A 19,783-nucleotide genomic window follows, 5' to 3' on the forward strand; every position below is an offset into this window, starting at 1 on the left:
TTAAACAGGAATGGGGTTCTGGAATACAACATGGGTTTAGTAAATGTCAGCTATTCCGAGGGCAAGACAGTGGCCCCTTAGAGCTGGGCAAGCAAGAGGATAGTTCTCAGGGCACAGTCTGATCCCAAGTCAAAAGCCAGAGCTGGAGGGAGGTGGAGTGGTTAAAACACAGTGGCCCAAAAGCTTCAGAAGATTCTCAGAGATAGAAATAAATTACTGAAGAAGGGAAAAAGAAATAATAAAGGCAACTAATCCCTTTAGAGTCCCATAGAGACATTGTCTTAAGGACCTACCTTCCTTATTCTCCCCGGAGCCTTGTGTGAAGAGTAGCTGATACTGCTTGTTGGGGAAATTTGCTGGGAAGAACTTGTTCATGATAGGGCTGGAAGAGAAGAGAAAATAGAACTCACATCAAAATAGGCACAACCAGAGAGCATTGGCCTGGGGTACTGGAGATTCTGGAACTCTTCCCAATTTGGTGAATCCCTTGGTTGAGTCCTAGGCCAACAGAAAGCAAAGCAGTCTTGGAGTTACAAGTTCATGGGATTTAAAAGTAAGAAGGCTCCTAGACAGAATTGAGTCAGTTCCACTCATAGACAAAGAAACTGAGGCTCAGAAGTATATGTGATTTGTCCATGGGCACATAGAGAATGAATATAACATGCTGCCCAGATAATGTGAGCAAAGTTTCATTGGTCCTGTTTGGATCTCATCTAGGCCCCCCTACACTTAGGGTTCAGTGCTAGAATTTGCAATCTTCCCCTGGAGCAGCAGAAAGATTCCAGGTGTCAAGGGGCTTGGTCCCAAACCTGCCATTTATTAGTTATGTGGCCTTGCTAGAATGTGGACCTAAGTTTCTTCACCTATAAAATGAAGATTACATTACCAGTTGAGCTCATCTGCTATGAGATTCATGACAAATCTTGCAAACTGCAGAGTGCTACTGAAAGATGGGCAGTTCCTGACCCTTATCTCACTGTCCTTATTTATAAAATGGGACCCTCACAGGACTGTTATAACTGATTACTGCTTCCAAGGAAACACAAGTGCTTTGGAATTCATTGCCAGGAGGCTGATTTTTCAGGAGTAGCAACATATTTGCATAATCTTTCAAAATGTTTTTCTCATTGCAGGTACTATAATTACTATATTCATTTTACAAAAGAAACTGAAGGTCAGGGAGTCATCCAGAATGCCTAAGAAATGGGGTAAATGACGTCAAGCCTGCACCTCAAGTCTAGATCCCAAACCTTGGTACATATGCAGGATTCTGAATCAAAGGACAAATCAGTTTCTATCTAGCAGATTATTTTGTCAATTTCTAATCCTCTGAAAACTGGTAATTCATTTGTGAGACTTAGGGCAAATTAATTCCCCTTGGGGCTTCAAGTTTTTTGGGGTAACATACTCTTTTTCTTTTGCTGGAGGATTGTCGATCTCACTGAAGATCTTCAAATACACCCTCACCTGGGGCTGGGGTGCATTTATCTGCTACTCCAGAGGTAATGATCCAGCTGTGATCTGGATAGTTTTTGCCATTATTCCCTGGCCCAGGTTATCTTGAAATTAAGGTCCAGTGCTTTGAGCATCTTGACTAGTTTTCCATTTCTGTGAGAATTCTGAATCTGTCTAGGTGGACAAGGTGATATTTTGCAAATGGACATGTTTCATCATTTGATACAGAGACGTAGGAAGCATAGGTGGCCATCTCTCGAGGGCCTGATTCCCCTGTTCCAGGATCGTGATAATGAAGACTGAAATTCTCTCCCAGAGCCAGAGCTGGTGATGGCTGGAATGAGACATGGAGGTGTTGCCATCCCTAGATGTGCTGGATCTCCCACAGCTTTGGCTCTAGTGTGGGCTTCTTTCCTTTGACTTGTAATCTGTACTATAGTCAATGTTTGGTGGGAGAGGAAGTCCTAATGCTAGATGTTATGATTGACTCCTGGAAGCTCTTCTTTTATTTAGCCATTTGTCCTGAGGGGGCTAGAAGCAGTATGGGGGTCCCTGGCCCAATCTGAGCTCGCTCTTTTAACTCCTTGATGCTGCGAAATAAACCCCTCCTTGGTTCTGATCTGCTCCACAGAGCAGCATCACCCCAGGTCTATCGCCTATATGCACCTGTTCTCACAGGACAGCTAACTGAGAACTCTGACATAGGGAGGTGCTTCTTCATTCCTCTTCACAAAAGTGCTATGCTTTTGAAAGAATGGGTTGGAAGTCCTTTTGAGGCTGTGCAGTTATACAGAGCCTCACATAAGCTTATATGGAGTTCTTCTGGAGAGACAGGGGAGAATGGTACATAGTCCCTTTGTACTAATGAGAGAAGGCCCTCTTCTTAAAAGTGTTCACACAGATGTGAAAATGGAAAAGTGGAGGCACCTTGTGTGTGTGTGATTTGGATTAAATGGGTGCTGACATCTTTCCTACACAAAGAATCTCAGTGCTTAGCTGTCAGCCAGGAGCATAGAGGCAGAGTGCTCTGAGGATGACAGTTCTCACACTTTAGCTGACTTTCCCCATTTAGGCAAGTTCACTTACAAATGCCTCACTTGAGAAAGATATAAACCTGATGTGGTAATGATTTAAATGTTTTCAAACTGGGAACAAAAGGCTTTGCTTTCAAAAAGTGGTTATATTTTGCTGTGAGATTTTTGTGTGGATATGGAAGTATCTTTTTGAAATGTGCTTGCTAAAGACACACAGAAAAGTGCACAAATAATTTTAAGGGTACCCAGATCAGAAACCAAATTAACCATATCCATTACACAAGAGCTGGGAAGAATCAGAAGACCCAAAATCTTTAGTGATTTGGCTATTTCATGTCTAATATCTGAGGTTGGACAAATGTACAGTTAAGTGCTTAATAAATTTTGGTTAGTGTTACAGAATCACAAAATTAAGGAGTTGGAAGAATCTCAGTGGCCATCTGATCTAAGATATATGCTAATAGAGTCCTGACTAAGAAAAATTCCCTAAGTAGTCCGTTAGCCTTGGCCAGATGACCTCCAAGGAAGGTAACCTAATACCTCTAGGGCAGTTGCTTTCAAATTTTTTGGTCTCAGGACCCCTTTATACTCTTAAAAACTCAGATACTCTTATACCCTTTTGAATCTGTGGCTTAAATCTCTCAATATTTACATCATTAGAAATTAAGGTCTTAGTAGTATGAAAAGTTTTGACTTCACCACCCCTTTGCTACCTCTGAAAGGAAGCCTGAGGAAGAATTCCCAAACCTTATGTTGAGAAGCACTACTCTGGAGGCAAGTCATTCCACATTTGGATGGCTCTAATTGTTAGAAAGTGTTTTTGGACATTTGTTATGAAGTCGCCTCTTTGCGACTTCAATCTTCCCAACGCTCCTGGTTTTGCCCTCTGCAGCCAAACAGAACAAGTGTAATTCCTCCTCTACATGACAGACCTTCAAAGGTTTAAGTTGCCCTCATGTTCCCTCTGAGTTTTCTTCAGGCTTAAAAATGCCCACTTCCTTCAGTTGATCTTTATGACATAGACTCAGGGCTCTTTGCCACCCTGGATGCCCTTTTCTTTTGACTCTCTGGGTTATTTATTAATGTTCTTCCTAAAGTCTGGCATTCAGAACTGAACCTAATACTCCAGATAAGGTCTGATGAAGGGTGAGGTCAGTGGATCTGGCACTTCCTCTTATTGCAGCTCAATATTGCATTAGCTTTTTATAGCTGACATCATACTGCTGCTTCATATTGAGCTTGCAGGCCACTAAAATCCTTAGATTATTTTTTGGACAGCTCCTTTTCTTCTATGTCTCCTACATCTGGGGCCAGAAGTCCCTGATTTACCTCCTTATTATCCCTATTAGATTCAGTCCAGTGCTCTAGCCTCTCAAAACCACTTAGGATTCTGCCTCATTCCATCTCTCTCTCCCTGTTTGGGGTTCTGAGGAGTGTTACTTTTGAATGCAATTAAGCATTGCTCAGGCACTGTCTACCCTAAGTACTAGCTGGCGGCTGACAACTTTGTAGTTTGGGAAAGCCTTTGAGAACTTAAGCTCCAATGCCAGTGTGCAGGATTAGCTGCACGACACATCAGGCAGAGCCGGAGTGCAGTGTGCAGGATGATATTAAAACACACAATTCATACAACAGAATATCTATTAGACTGGAGATTTAAAGAAAAAGCTCAAGTTCAAATCCTTAAGGGCGGACAGTCTCAGAATTCTTCATCTAATTTGAGCAAAGTGAAGGTGAACTAAAGCAATGACAAAAAGTACTGCAAATGAAAAACAGAAAAGAAAGGGATCTTTAGGTATCTCACAGTCTAGAACCCATGAAATGATTTTGTTTTCTGAGGATTCTTTTCTGCTTCTATAAGTATCTTCCTTTGACCATCAATTTTATTAAAGTAGCTTATGATCTTAGTTCTTATTAAAGTAGCTTATGATCCTAGTTCTATATGCTAACTTCCATATAACTCATAGCAGATTTATCCTTGCATACCCAAAAAAAGAGGCTTAAGGAAACAGAGGAGCAAAGTGGTGGCAGGAATTGCTGACGTGGGAAAATCCAGTAGAGGAAACCATCAGTTGGCTGCTTATTGATGCTCATGAAAGCCAAAATGATGGTTTTGGAATGTCACCTCTGATTAATGAATTAATCCTAGGTGTTTAAATGGGAACAATGAGGTTTAGAGAGGAATGACCTTATGAGGGTGATGGTAGGATTCTTCTGAAAAGGCTCCATTATATTCTCTCCCTTGAAAAGAATAGTTCTCCAACTTAGCCAATCATAGGTCTATGATATCCGTTGGATAGTGAAAAGATATAGTACATGGACAGGCAATTCTGGACTGTTTTTGTCAGGAATCAATACTGGATTAAAGAATTGTAGACCTAATCTTCAGCAAACAGGCAAATGCAACACATGACCCCGAGTCAAGGATGACAAAAGGTCTCTCTGAAACATGCTAATGACAAGTAATAAGGTCCTGGTGTGTGCCAGGTAGGGAGTCTATAGGAGTTATATAAAATTAGAGTTTTTCTTTAGGTTGTCTTTCCAACAGTATTGGGGTGGGTGTCCTAGAGAACCTTTTCTCCAAACATGACCAAGTTTGCTAATACTTCAAAAAAAATTTTCCCACCTTCTTCCTGTACCTTAGGAACCAATTAAGAAAAAGCAGCCATAAATTCTAAATCCAAGAGAGCAGGGCTCAGTGTTTCAAAGGTGGGAATTCACCCTTATTGTGGGATTTGCTTCCAGACTTTTACAACCATGATTCTCAGATGTGTGGCAGGCTACCATCAGTTTCCACCATGTGTTCCAGAATTATAGGAAATTGACAGTTGCAATCATACATGCCAGCTGGAGTCTATAAAGGGCTCTCATATTGTGTCACAATTCCTCATGGCAAAGAACAAAATACTTTGCTAGCAAAAGACACTAAAGAATGGCTAGTCTCTATGGCAAGTCCATTTGGTCATCAAGGCCTCAGTGTTCAATTGTGCATAGCAGCCTATGACACAGTTGAGTCAGCTGAGGGCCAACAATCAGAAAAATCTGTCTGGTTCCTGTCTGGTTCAGGTTGAGCTTATCAATAAGCTATCTCTGTTCTAAACTTGACCTGGCATTCCCTTTCTGTTTCTGCAATCTTTGACTCCTAGAACTTTACATGCCAAAAACTTTATATACCTCCTCCATACAAGCTCACAAGTTGGCTTCCGTGACTGTGATATCGGAGATAGGGAAATAATCAGATATATGTGAGAGTCTCTACTCCTTCCTATAAAATCTGTCCTCAAGTCTATTGTCCTGTTGTGACTGCACTGAGAGGACAGAAGAGAACCCAGGGCCTGGGTACCAGGTGTGGTGGGATCATTAGGTCCCTCCCTTTTCCTGCTATAAGCTGAAGATCAACTTATCTAAGATCTAGCAGTCCCTTAGGTGATCATGGCAAAGATATTTTGTCCTTATGGCAATGCGTTTTTTTCCCACTAATGGCTCTCACCTGGTATTATTTGTCTCTGGTGAAAATGATCTAGATGGATCCCTTTGTCTTGGACCTCTCTTCTCTTCCATGGCTTAGGCTATCTCAAGTAAAGCCTTATCCTTCCTTTTCATGAATAAAATGAACCTGCAATAAAAGTCTATTGCTTTTAGCATCACTGAAACTTCTGAGTGTCCAAAAGCAGATGGAGTGGACTGGGATACTCCCTCAAAACAGATTCCCTGGAAGGCTCCTTCAAGTAGGACACTGGCTCTGCTCACTGATAAAGCTGAACTCCTGTTTGGGAAGGGCTTAGTTTGATTTTTCATTATTACTAACACTAGCAGCACAACTCACATTCTACAACATCTATTTTTTTCATTACAACTCTGTAAGGCAAAGCTGAAATATTATGTACTAGAGAGAAGAGGGAACAGAGATTCTGAGGTGAAATGGGTATCTCAAGGTATGCCATGGGCAGTATTTCCTGACACAGGGCTCCTAATACCTGGGCGCTTCTGAGGAGAGCTTTGAAATATCAAAAGGTTGCAGCAGGGGAGATGGGGCCAATCTTTGAGTTAGGAAGGTCTAGCTTTTACACTCTACTTTTGACACATAGTGGCTAGGTAACTAAAGTCAAGTGGCTTTACCTGTCAGTGCTTCATGTGACTCCCCAAGATTTGATGTCAGCAGTGAATCAACTCTCTGAATTACTGGGGGAGGAAGTTTCTCTACACTGAAGCAACTGTAGGTAAAATTTCCCCCAAATAAGAGTAGCTTATGTTCTTGTGGTCCTTTATGTTTTCTGTCCCATGATTTCACTTAGGCCTCACAACATAAATGGGAGGGAAGGGCAGAAATTTTACACTTGTTTTACAGGTAAAGGAACTTGGGTCCAGAAAGATGGAACACAAAATTTTCCAGAAAACTGGAGGCAGCTGGCCTTGACTGGCTTCTAGGCCTTTCCCCAGAGGCCCAGCTGATAGATGGCAAAACCAGAATTCAAATCTGGGTCACTGATTATTAGAGAACTGAGAACTCCTTAAATTCAACTGTCTCTCTTGTAGCAGAAGAACCTGAGGTTCAGAAAGGAGAAGCACCTTGTCCTTTATCATAGACCTAGGATCCAAACCCAGTGCTTCAGAATTTCACAATCCATTTTACTTTCCACTGCTGTTAATTCCAGGGCTCCTCTTCTTCCCTGAATCACATTGAAGGTTAAATGTGGAAGCAGAGTATCTGAGCCCAAATATTTTAAAATTAAGATCTGGCGCTTTTTTGGCAAGGAAAGAAGTACTAGGAGGAAACCCCTGATGGATGGGAAGGGTCCAAACACCAACATGACGTGCAGAAACCAAAAGTACGATAGGATCTTCAGGCTGTCTTTGCTTGAAGCTGCCTAGCTTCCTGAGTTGTAATAGAGATGAAGTTTTGGTAAAATGAGTGCAAACTGTCACAGACACACTACAGAGATCTTTAGATAGGTTAAAGCAGTGGTCCTCAAACTTTTTAAATAGGGGGGCAGTTCACTGTCCCTCAGACTGTTGGAGGGCCGGACTACAGTAAAAACAAAATCTCACACTCTGTCTCCGCCCCTCAGCCCATTTGCCATAACCCAGCGGGCTGCATAAACGTCCTCAGCGGGCTGCATCTGCCCGAGGGCCATAGTTTGAGAACCCCTGGATTAAAGGGTTGATACTATCCACAGAGCACCTTGAAGAGAGTGTTACAAGGGAACAAGGCATAGAATAAAAAGCACTGGGCTGGGAATCAGGAAGTATAGATTTTGATCCTTGCTTTACTTTTAACTCTTGGAAGATAGGCCTCAATATCTTTTTCTGCAAAGTTAGATTAGATTAGATTAAAACTGTTCTCAAACTTTTTGGCCTCAGGACTCGTTTATAAAATTATTGAGGACCCCAAAAAGTGCTTTTGTTTATGTGGATTGTATCTATCAATATTTACTGTATTAAATTTTATTTTTAATTTGATTAAATGAATTCCAAGACTTTTTCCCTCATTGTCTCTTCTCTCATAGAACTTACAGAGTCCCGGTCCAATCTAATGATTTTACAATAGACTCATTCTTCCTCAGTCTGTCTCCTGGGCTCAACCTGATGTCTGGCATATGGGAGAGCACAGACCTACCACTTCAATCCCTCCATCTATGTGTAAAAGAGATTTTGCTCTAGCCCAGATTGACTGTTCTTTACAGACTGACCACAGGGTCTCAAGACTCTAAAAAATGAAAATGTGTTAGTATAACTATGAAAACAGTTTTGATGCCATAGATCCCCTGAGAGGTTCTCAAGATCAGGGGTCTCCTGAGCACACCTGGAGAACAGCTGGGCTTGGTGCTCTTTAAAAGCCCCTTTTAGCTCTATATTCTATGACTGGGTGATTATCTAGGTCTCTGCCTTCTATGAAGGCTCTATCATCTTCAGAACAAAGCTCAGGGCTCTGCACAGAGAAGTTGCTCCATACATATTTGCTCCTGAGAGGCAGCACAGGAGTATTCCAGGAAATACCTTGGCTTGATACCAGCTGGGTGCCCTGCAAAGTCACTCTATTTTACTAAGTCTCAGTTTCCTCATCTATAAAGTGGGGATGCTTTCACTATCTCCCATACAGGACTTCTATAACAGAAGTGCTTTGTGAAATGTAACTAGCTATACAAATATAAGCTGCTGCTGTGGATGATAGAAACAATGAGATGGCACTTGTGGGATCCCTCATCCTCCCCTGGGAAAAAACTGCTACCCGTGGGTGAAAGAGGACTGGTCCCCATTACCTGATTGTGTGAGACAGAGCCAAGATCCCCAGCACGAAGAAATACATGGAGAGCAAGAGGTTGATGTACTCTTGAGAGAAGATCTAAGACAGAAACAGAAGCAAATACACACATACAGGTGGTTGAAAGCATGTTCGTCCTGTGGCCACCATTAAAGTTAAGATTTGTTCCCTATGTTTATCACCCATTTTTCATTTCAGGCCTGGCATTACTCTCTGTGGCAGGAGAGATAGGTATGGGCCAAGGGCTCTAGGGAATCTCAGGTGTTTTCTGGCTCCCTGTGGTTTCTTCAATTGGAGAAAGAGGGAGGTCAAAACATGGCTCTCCAAAAGCCTCAATCCAGGATCAACTGTGGGATACAGTCTAGTTTTATTCAGAGGAGGAAGGCAGGCTTTGATGCTAAAGATCTCTACTTCTACCTTTATTCAATACTCTTTAAAAAGATATCTTATTGGTGCTTTTTTTTTTTAAACATCACCATCACCTCCAATGACTCTTCCCTCATCCTGTAAAAAAGGAAATATAATTAAGTAAAACAATGCAATATCTTGATTATGTTTGCCAATATTTGCCTTATTCTACATCTCTAGTCTACCACCCCTCTGTGGAGCACAGATCAGAATTTATATACGTCAGTATTATTTTTCTTTATGTTACTGTGGTTGTCATCAACATACACTTAATAAGCACCTAATATATGCAAAGCACTGAACTTGAAGGGTAGGAGGAACAAAAGAATAAAACTGAACCAAGACTGCTTTTGTGGAGGTTACAGTTTAGCAGAGGGGCAGAACATGTGCCTAAATAGGCAATAACTAAAAAGACAACATGCCTGGGTCCTGGCATATTAGGTTCTCTACAATCTAACTTCAATCTCTCCTTTTTGCCTTTGTCTTTTATTTTTCCCCTTCAAACATACTATGTTCCAGCCAAACTAGACAATTTGCTGTCCTCTGTTCTTGTCCTGTTCTCTTTTATTCCTATCTTTTAGCTCATTACTGTACTTCAAACTACTAAGCCTTTTTTCTTAACCCCCAATCCTCCAACCACAACCCTATCTCCATTTGCTGAAGTCTCTCACTTCCTTCAAGGCCTAACAGTCCAACATAGGTGCTACTTCCTTCATTAAGTCTTTCCTAATAGCATCTCTTAGCCCACCCCTCCTCAGTAGCAATATTTCCTCCTTAAATTTCTTCTCAGAGTAGTTTGCCTGGAGTTCCTTGTTTTCATTTAACTTTTCCCTTGTATCATAATTATTTGTGTTTTGGGTTTTCTCCTTATTCCTTTAAGAGACTGTATACTTAAATGAGATATAAATGGGAGGGACCAATGAGGCCCCACCTGGAGACGTTCAGGAACTGCAATTCAATAAGCATGACCTTACAGTTTAGTTTCCCATTCACAAATGACTCATCATTCTCCTCTTTGGGGGAACTCACATTGGCAATACTCAGGGAAAGGAAGAAAGGTTACAATATATAATAACTTCTCAACCTTTCTCCCTTTAAAGCTTTCCCTACCTCCCAGGAGTGTCTGAAAGATGAGATAATAATAGCTCCCATTCTATGTGCTTTCAGGCTTAACAAATACTTTATCTTATGAGGTAGGTATGGTAAATATTATTTCCTCTACTTTATAGATGGGGAAATTGCATACCAGAGAAAGAGAATGAACCACTCAGGATCACACAGCTAATGTCAGAGCACGGACTCTGACCCAGGTCTCCTGACTCTAATATAGTGGTCTTTCCCCTGCTTTGTGTCCTCCCAATATGACTTAACGGCTGCCTTATGACTAGTCATTGTCTCCCTATGGACCTGACAGACTCCCAAGTGTCTTCTTTTTATTATACAGAGAAGGCAGCTTCGGGTACTAAAAAGCGTACTAAAAATTAAGAATTAATAGCTCTAGGTTCTTTTTAGTCTTGGCTTTGCCACTTCCTAGCTGTATAACCTTGTGTAAATCACTTTACCTCCTCTGTAAAACTGAAGATGAAAATCTTAGCATTCTTTCTGTTCCTTTCAGGGCATATATAAAGAAAGTATTTTGTGTTAACATCAACTATATTACTGGCATCACTTATTGTAGGCTGCTGTCTAGAATTAAAGCCAGGTTTCCCAGCTCTCCCTTGTACAGAGTAGGAATTTAATAAATGTTTATGGAAATGAATTTAAGCAGGAAGATTTTCTAATCCCTGTACCCAATTCTTTTCTCTGTCTTATTTCTCCTTTGTTTTAATACTGTTGCTTTCAGATTCTTTCTGCTAAAACAGGAGTTAACTTTTTTGGGGAAGGAAAGGAGGCAAAGACCAATACTCTGGTGGGGCTTATGAATCCCTTCTCAGAAGGTTTTAAAATGCAGAAATACATAAGATTACTAAGGAAATTCATTAAACTGATATAAATATGTAATTTTCTTCCCACTGAAATTCACAACTGTCTAAAATCTATTTAAGATCTACAGAGAGAACCAAAGACTAAGAACTACTGATCTGAAGCTTCCTGACAGACTCCTGCCCAGACTCTCTAGCCTGGATTCCTGACCTCACATTCTGAGAACTTGGCTGACCTTCTTTGTCTGCTTGACTCCAATACACTGTTTTGCTCTCCAACTCCTACCATTCTTGCTACATAGAACAGCTATAGCCTTATATGTTCCCTCCTTCCAGACTCTGCTTATACTCAGAATGCCCACTCTCTCTCTCATTACATCTCTACTTGATAAAATCTTAACCATCCCTCTGAAAGCCCAGTTCCTCCAGGAATCCATCCTTGCTTTCCAGTTAAAATGACTGCTTCTGCCTCCAGGTTTGGCGAACACTGTTTGTTCCTCTTCTAAGCTTCTCTTCATTATCTCAGTCATGTGTTCTATCTTTTGCCACCTTTCCCTTCAAGGCTGGAAGCTACATGAAAGTTCTTTCTCTGTTTCTCACCTGCCCATTTGCCTCAGTGCCAAACATAAGATCCTATACAAAGGGATTAGTGAATGTTTGATGAATTGAAATTTCCAAGGCATAATTTATACCTTTCTCTCTCACACATGCACAAATTTAGATAGGAGTATGTATATATGGGTATAAATGTATATATTCATTCTAGCCCTCCATTCACACTTATGTGCCCCTTTAATATCTTCTCAACCATAAGTTCTTAGCCTGTGGCAAAATCCACATGTAACCCTTTGTATGGCCCTTGGCTGGTTTAATTTTATCAAATCCTTGTGACTGGTAGTCCTTCTTCTTCCACATTTCCCAAGGGAAAACTACACCACAAAAGGGCTAGTTCCAAGGAAATCTGAACTCAAAAATCCTGGGGGGGGGGTATTAAGTCAGGACCAAGGAAGAGAGAAATAATCATGTATCAAAATCAGAAGCAAAAAACTCACTTTAAAGAAGAGGTAGAGGCCCAAGAGTGTGCAGCTAGCGATGATAGGAAATCGAGCAGCATCACGACTGGTAATGGTCTCTGGCATATCTGAGGCATTCTGCAATTAGAAGAAGACTATTGACTTGTTATGAAGTCATATGTTTCTTTAAGCTGCTTTTAATGAGAAGTCCCTAGGGCAATTCTTATAATTGGTAAATAGGAATATGAAACTAGAAATGGCTTTATTAAGATTTACAAAATGATTTCCTATGACCCTATGAGGTAGAGATTACAATGATTATTATTTCCATTTTACAGAGAAAGAAATTAAATCTTCTAGAGGTTAAGGGCAGCTTGGTGTAGCAGAAAGAAGGGCTGTATTATAAATCAGAAAGTCTGGATTCAAACCCTAACTCTGTTACTTACAATGACTTCCAAGTCATTTAACATTTTTTTTTCTGTAAAATGAGGAATAGACTAGATAAGCTTTAAAAATCCCTTCCAATTCTAAATCTATATTTCTATAATTTGCCCATAGTCACCATAGTCACCGAGCTGGAAGTGATAAAGCTATAATTTTAAACCAGGCCTAGCTCTTACATGATGTAGGATAGGGAATTTGGGTCATACAGAAATTTATGTGGAAAAAAACAGTCCTGGGAAGGGGTTTCTCTAGTGAATTACCAACTCAGTATTAACCAGAAATGTGAAGATGTCATTAAAAAGGCTAATCATCTCACACTGTATTAGCATCCTCTGCCCTGCGTTAAGTCACACCTGCAATATTATGGTTAGCTACAAACACCTCATTCTCTTTTTTTTTTTTTCCCTGAGGCAATTGGGGTTAAGTGACTTTCCCAGGATCATACAGCTAGGAAGTGTCTGAGATCAGATTTGAATTCTGGTCTTCCTGACTTCAGGGCAGGTGCTTTATCCTTTGCGCCACCTAGCTGCCCCTGGACACTTTATTCTAAGAGGGAAACTGAGTAGCTAAAGAGGGATCCACCAGAGGAACTAGAGATAGTTATTCTGAAGAAGAGTTAAGGGAGACACAATCTATGTATACAAGCATCTGAAGAGCAGTCCAAGGGAGGAGGGGCTTATTTCATATGGTTCCAGAGGCCAGAACTGAGCCCATTGGTGGTGGAATTGAAAAAATTGGGAGCTTTTAGTCCAATATAAGAAAGAATATCTTAACAATCAGAACTATTCTATAATAGATTTTGCAGGAATGAGGGGTCTGTCACTGGATGATCACCTGGGGGGATGCTAAAGAAAAGATTGATATTCCAGGGCAGGATTGGATGGGATAACTTCTAAGGTTCCTTCTAGCTCTGAGATGGAATGGAAAAGAGATATTAGGCTTCAGAGGATCTTGAGATTTAGAACTGGAAGGGGCCTCAGATCCAACCTTACAAATATTTATTAAACACCTATTATTATCTAATAGGCCCTGGAGATATAAAGACAAAAATCAAAATCTCTAGCCCAGGAAGCTATATATTATAGGAGAGGAGAATATGTATACAGATAAGTAAATATATAAGATTAAAAAAAAAAAAAAAAACAGATACAAACTAGCTTCAGGGATTCGGGGAGATACTGAGAAATCAAAGAAAGATCTCTAGTAAAAGGCTTATACTCTAGGACTAAGTCTTAAAGGGAACTAGTAATCCTAAGATAGATGTGAAGAGAAAGCATCCCAGGTTGTAGGGGCCAGGCTATGCAAAAGATCTAGATAAGAGAAAATGTCAAATATCATGTACACAGAATAGCACATCTGAACTGCTGCACACATGAGGAAGAAGTTGAACCCTGCTAAAAGAGAGGTTACATCACACAGGCAGTTTAAGGGCTGGTTCAGAATTCATACCCAGGACTTCTGAGCCAAAGTCCAGTGTCTTTCTAATTGTCTCATCTTGCCTTGTCCAAGCAAGCCACATGTCCCATGCCTCAGGAAAGACTTTCATCTGCTCCACTGGCTGAAAGATGAAGCCAGGAATTCACTCACAGATTCCTTTTTTTGATGATGAACTGTTCCCTCCAAAACACAAATAACTTTGGGACACATTAATAAAGCAATCCAAATTAGGCCATCAGATCCATTCTAGCCAACAGAAGATGTTCCACTTTCAGAAAGAGAATGACATATACATCAGATCAGCTCTGAAGGAGAGAAAGAAATAGGCTGCTCTAAATCCTTGCATTCTAAGGAGACAGCAGGCCTCAGAAGCTTTCTGGATTTAAGGATACTACAGTTGAGGCTACTACAGTAGAAAGGCACTGGATTAGTATATTCTGAACCTGAAGGAAGTTTTGAGATTATCTAGTTCATTGTCTTGCCTGTACAGCCTTCTCCCTGAGTTTAGAGATGGAGAAATCAGAGTGTGGAGACAGGTAACTTGTTATGCTTATAGAAAATAAGCATCATGAGTTTTGATAAAGCCAGAATTAAAATCCAGGTTTTTTGTCTCTTTGGGAAGGGCATTTTCCAGTTTGCCTTTAATTGCTTTTTTGTGACTAGTAGGATATAGGGTTTAAAATAGGGACAAAGGTATGCCCCCAGAATACATCTTTTTCCCCCAGGTACTTCAGTCTCATGATTGCTTAAAAATTTGAAGATAGGTAAAAACCAGCCTGAGAACTCAGAACTCATTGCTTTAATTATGCCATTCCCTTTCAGAGGAGGAATAAACTTGAGCATCACAAAGGTTTTTTTTTCCCTCATCCATGGAGCAAAGACTGGGAAGCCCAGTGTCTATCCTTGGTGTTGTTTTATTATGTAACTTGGTCCAAGGCCTTTATACTCTGTCACTCTTTTTACTTGGAGGATAGAGTTATTATAGGCAACTTCCTTAAACTCATTAAATTATAGGACTTATAGTATGAACAATCTAGTATCTGTCTAGAGAAAGGGAGTTCAACAAATATTAATTGGCATAGGTAATTTGAAAAAGGCAGTATGACATAATGGCAAGTATGCTGATCTTGGAAACAGAAGACCTAGAACAAAGTCCTGTTACAGTCTCACCTCACTTTATGGAGCCTCAGTTTACTCCTTGGTTAACTGAGAAGGCTGTAAACTTAAAGGTGGGCTTAAAGGTTCCCTAAGATCTGACACACTATAAATGATTTAAATCTCTTCTTAACTTGGTGCTTCATGGAGATAGCCTGTGGGTGTTTTGTTCTCTGTAAAGAAAATCATTATAAATTTCTAGTTTTCCTATGTCAGGTTTTATAATGTCACGTTAACTATTTTAAAATCTGGTTGGCAATTCAGATGCTGGATATTATCTGGAAGTTTCTTTAAGCAACAGAAAATAAGTTACATTTCTGGACCAATTCGAGTTGGAGATCTTAAATAGACACATTTATGCATACACGTTGGCATCTGAAATGCAAATATGATTAGTGAAACCCTGACACAAACAACAAGAATAAATTTAGCTTCCAATTGCAAACTCAAAGCACAGTTATTGGACTTAGACAAAAGCAACAGGAGTTGCCAACACATTGTCAAGCCCCGAGGATCTGGGTTTTGCTAGAACAGTCTGGTGTAGTGAACAGCCAGGGCAACAGAGATAGTCAATCAGGAGTCTAGCTTCTAGCCCAAGCTTTTCTATTGACTATCTATATGATCTCAGAAAAGTCACATCTGGGCCACTATTTCCTTATCTGTATAATAAGCAGGCTGAAGTAGATCTCTTAAGGTTTAATCTAGCATTAACATTCTATGTTCAAAGGTTCCTTGGGAATAGTTTCAATTAAATTACTTCAATTAAAAAGTGATCTGCAAAAAAAAAAAAAAAAAAGTGATCTGCTACCCCAATATCCATGGCACTTTCTCCTGTACTTTTTCTTGTGTGGTTCTATGCTTTAACTATCTAGGAGACCTTAAAGGCTCACATAATGATGCCTGAAACCTGCAGTATGCCATAGATGAGAATATACTGTATCTAGAATCAAAAGACTAGAGCTCAAATCCACTTAATACCTATGCTATGATAAAATCATATCATCTTGTTTCCTCATGTGCAAAACAGGTGATAGTGATACTTGGACTCTGCCTCATTGGGTTGTTGGAAAGAGCTTTGTAAATTATAAAATTCTAAAGGAATGTTAGCAGCTATTATCATTATTATGAAAGACATTGGAGAAGTACAAAAAACTAGGTCACCTCCATGCCTCTTTTAATTTTTCTTCTTAAGCTAACATGACTATAATCACTGTTACTTTTCCTTCACTTATACAGCAATAAACGTTATTCTTTCAGGGACAGAAAACACTTCCAAAGTGCTGTCAGACGGCACAGCAGAGTGGAGTCTTGGGAAGTGGAAATAGGAGAAAGGGAAACGCTGGCTGTTTCTGGGACCCTGGCAGCCATCTCTTCAGAATGTGGAAGAGTGGCAGTCGGCATAGAAAACGGTCCCCTCTGTCTGCTTTTTCTGTGAAATGCCAACTTAGGGCAGGGAAGAGTTCTGCCTTCTCTGACTGACCAGGAAGATGGGAGTGAAACATATGCCAAAGTAAATGTGTGTTTTGGTTACAGGAAATGAGAAATGAAGATCAGGGGCAGGATAGGAGGGTTGAAGAAAAAAAGGTAGAAGGGAGAACAGAGAGTTCACAGAAGACAGGGCCAGCCTTAAAGAAAGCAGGCTAAATTTAATGGGGGAAGGGGGACATGGATCAGAGAGGCTTGAAAGGTAGGGCAGAAAAGGCAGATTGTCTTGTGTGTGCAATGCCTGGGGAAGGTGGAAAAAGGAGCCGAGCTGCAGCCTGTAAAAGGAGGTGACAGAGATGGACAGATGCTAGAAGCTGTTCGGTCTCTGAGTTAGACAAAGCTGTCAGAAACCAGGCTGGCCAGGCTAGCTGGGGGAATAGTGTAGCTGAAGGCAAAGACTGAATCAAGTACTTGGCTACCAGATGGGTCAGGCCCGTAGGCGAGGATGCCTTGAATCGCTAGCCAGGTAAAAGATAAGGTATGGGGGGGAGTGGAGGCTGCCCATCATACTGAGCTTCTTCCAAATCAGAGGAGAGGGAGTTCTCAGTCGGGATTGGGCCTGAGTCTGTCCCATGAGGGGCTGACGCCCATGCTTCCAGGGTCCATCTGGGGGAAGGGGTAATTTAGGCCTGAAGCCAGAGGGAGAAAGAGAAGCAAGGTCAGTGGGGTGCCCACGGAGGATGGCCGCAGACTGCTCCCTTCGGAGAATGCGGCCCGAGGGAAACCTTGGGGGTTCCGGGTCAAGTAAGAGCTGCTCTGGGGTGACTGAGGTAAGTGGGGTACGCAAGACTGGGGCGGCTGCGTCGGTCAAGGGCGAGCTGGGGAACCATCTGGACAGGTGTGGGTGCTTGGGCCGACCGGGCTCGAGTAATACGAGGGGGTGTGTGTGTGTGTGTGTGTGTGTGTGTGTGTGTGTGTGTGTGTGTGTGTGTGTGTGTGTGTGTGTGTGTGTGTGTGCGCGCGTGTTTGTGCGCTCTCGCGAGTGTGGGTGGGGGCTTTGTCTCACGGGTGCGGCTCGGGAATCGGGGTCTCCCACAGTCTGGGCATGGTCTGGGTGGGATCTGGGGCGGGGCTCGGCGAGGCCGGGGCTGCAGTAGGGACCGGGTCACCGGGCGGGGTGGGACAAGAAGGGGCTCCGTCCCCTCTCCGCGGGGGAGGCGCGCAGGGCCGCGGGGCGGGCCGCTCCGGAAGGGGCCCGGGGCAGGGCGCGGGGGTTCGGAGAGGCGGGCTCGGCTCGGCTCGGACTTACCTTGCTGCGGGCACAGCGCACGGAGCGCAAGGCCCCGAAGAAGATGGGCAGCAGCGCCATGAGCAGGAGGCTGCCGTAGGCCAGGGCGATGCCCTCGGGGGTGGAGGGTGGCCGCGCCGTGCCGTTGGCTGGGCTGGGGGTCGCGGGGGGCTCGGCGGGGCCGCTGCCATTGAGGGGTTCGCTGAGGGCCGGGTCCATGGTAGAGGCTGCGGATCCTGCGGCTGCTGCTGCTGCGGCTCCAGCTCCGCCGCCGGCGCTGCAGGGGAGGGGAGGGGGGAGGAGGGGAAGGCCACGTTCCCCTAAAGAAACAGGATGTGACGCGCTGGGCCTCCCGCTACGTGCCGCGCATGCGTCACCCCGCCCCCTAGCAACAAGCTTGCAACCGGGAGATGGGAAAAGGGTGGGAGGAGAGCGTTGCTAAGCAACCGGATCTGGTCCAAGAATCGGACCCCGAAGCCCAGGGGTGGGGGTGGAGCATGAGGTGGGGGGGAAGGAGTTTTACGCGACACTGCCCCAATGCCCCTCCCAACCTAGAATCCAGTCTCATATCCTAGCACTTCCAAAGTCCGGTCGTCGTGACCTTCAAATCACACCTCTCTGTCGCATCCCCTCCACATTGTATCATGGCGGGTAGAGTAGAAAGAGCCCCGGGTCTGCAGTCAAGGAGCTGGATTTGACTTCGGTCTCTGCTCCTCACCCCCAGTACGACGTAATGGACTTTCCCCTCATATTTGCTGCTCGGCCTGGGACAGGTCCATGCAAGGTTTAGTTTCTTCACCTGTAAAATGGAGAAGTTAAATGCCAGGAGTACTCCCTTATAGGGATATTCTGAAAATAATGATCTTGTGAAGCTCTTCGCAAATTCTAAAGTGCTGTGTGTGTATCGTTATTATCCTCGTGTAATGGGTTTTGGGGAAGCTCCTTGCTTGGTTTCCTCATCTGTAAAATGAGGAAATGACACTAGAGCGTTAAAAAAACCTTCCTGTCTCTAAATCCCCTAATCCTTCATCTTCACTCCCTATTCACTCTTCAGTTACCCATAGCACCGTCATTTCGGTTTCCTGCCATCTCCTCCCAATCTCCTGTATCGCAGCTTCTATTTTATACATGTATGTATGTCTATCTTTTTGTATGTCTATCTTTTCCTCACTAGTTCGGCCTCCGACACTTCCTGTTTTTGCACTTGACTATTACCTTCCTCAGACTCAGAACCAGGGAACTCTTCTTGTAAGTCAGGGCAGGAAAGCCCTTTCCCGCTCTCACAAAAGACGGGCTGGCTGGAGAGCAAACTTTTGATCCTATTTTTTCAATGACAAGATCTTTCCATTATTCTGCCCCGTGCGGGAGGTTATACGATGTATAAGCGACCATCCTCCTGTGATTGCTCAGTGTGCTGCGGAGGCCACCCTGGGCTTTTGAAGGTGATCCAAGTTCTGGCAAGTGTTACCAAGTGAGGACAATCCTTCGGCACAAGCAAGCTGATACATTGTGTCTTCTCTCCAAGGATCCTCGCTACAAGTAGAGTGACTCATCAGAGGGCAACTGCAGGGTGATGAATTAAAATCTTAACCGTTCTCATAGATTGCCCACTACGGAGGGGAAATGAGCCTGTGAGCTTCTGTCCAGAGTAACAAGTCACCAAGCACTTATTAAACACCTCCTATATGCCAGATGGTGTACTAAGTGATTCGGAGTAAAAACTCCACAGAAACACACCCCGTTCTCAGGGAACTCATAAGGAAGACAAATTACCACTATGTATAAAAAAGATATACACAATCCATGTTCAACTCTTCATGACCCATTTGGGGTTTTCTTGGCAAAGATACTGGGGTGCTTTGTCATTTCCTTCTCTAGCTCATTTTGTAGATGAGAAAATTGAGGCAAATGGAATTAAGTGATTTGTCCAGGGTTACATA

At 42.6% G+C, this 19,783-nt stretch overlaps 1 protein-coding gene across 3 annotated transcripts in view; it reads right to left on the reverse strand.

Annotated features, from left to right (window-relative positions):
- HM13 (histocompatibility minor 13) overlaps nucleotides 1-18,206 on the reverse strand; it is a 30,922-nt gene extending 12,716 nt beyond the window's left edge. For 2 of the 3 annotated variants that reach the window (XM_074292809.1, XM_074292812.1), the window contains exons 1-4: nucleotides 17,865-18,206; nucleotides 12,134-12,232; nucleotides 8,750-8,832; nucleotides 294-382 (exon numbers count right to left, since the gene is read on the reverse strand). In XM_074292809.1, coding sequence (XP_074148910.1) covers nucleotides 294-382; nucleotides 8,750-8,832; nucleotides 12,134-12,232; nucleotides 17,865-18,062 — 469 coding nt within the window. In that variant the 5' untranslated portion in view covers nucleotides 18,063-18,206. The remainder of the gene's footprint in view (nucleotides 1-293; nucleotides 383-8,749; nucleotides 8,833-12,133; nucleotides 12,233-17,864) is intronic. The other variant, XM_074292810.1, reaches the window with a different exon arrangement.
- Nucleotides 18,207-19,783: the final 1,577 nt, after the last annotated feature.

Source organism: Sminthopsis crassicaudata, chromosome 2 (genome assembly GCF_048593235.1).
Source record: "Sminthopsis crassicaudata isolate SCR6 chromosome 2, ASM4859323v1, whole genome shotgun sequence".
In the NCBI taxonomy this organism is placed as follows: Eukaryota; Metazoa; Chordata; class Mammalia; order Dasyuromorphia; family Dasyuridae; genus Sminthopsis; species Sminthopsis crassicaudata.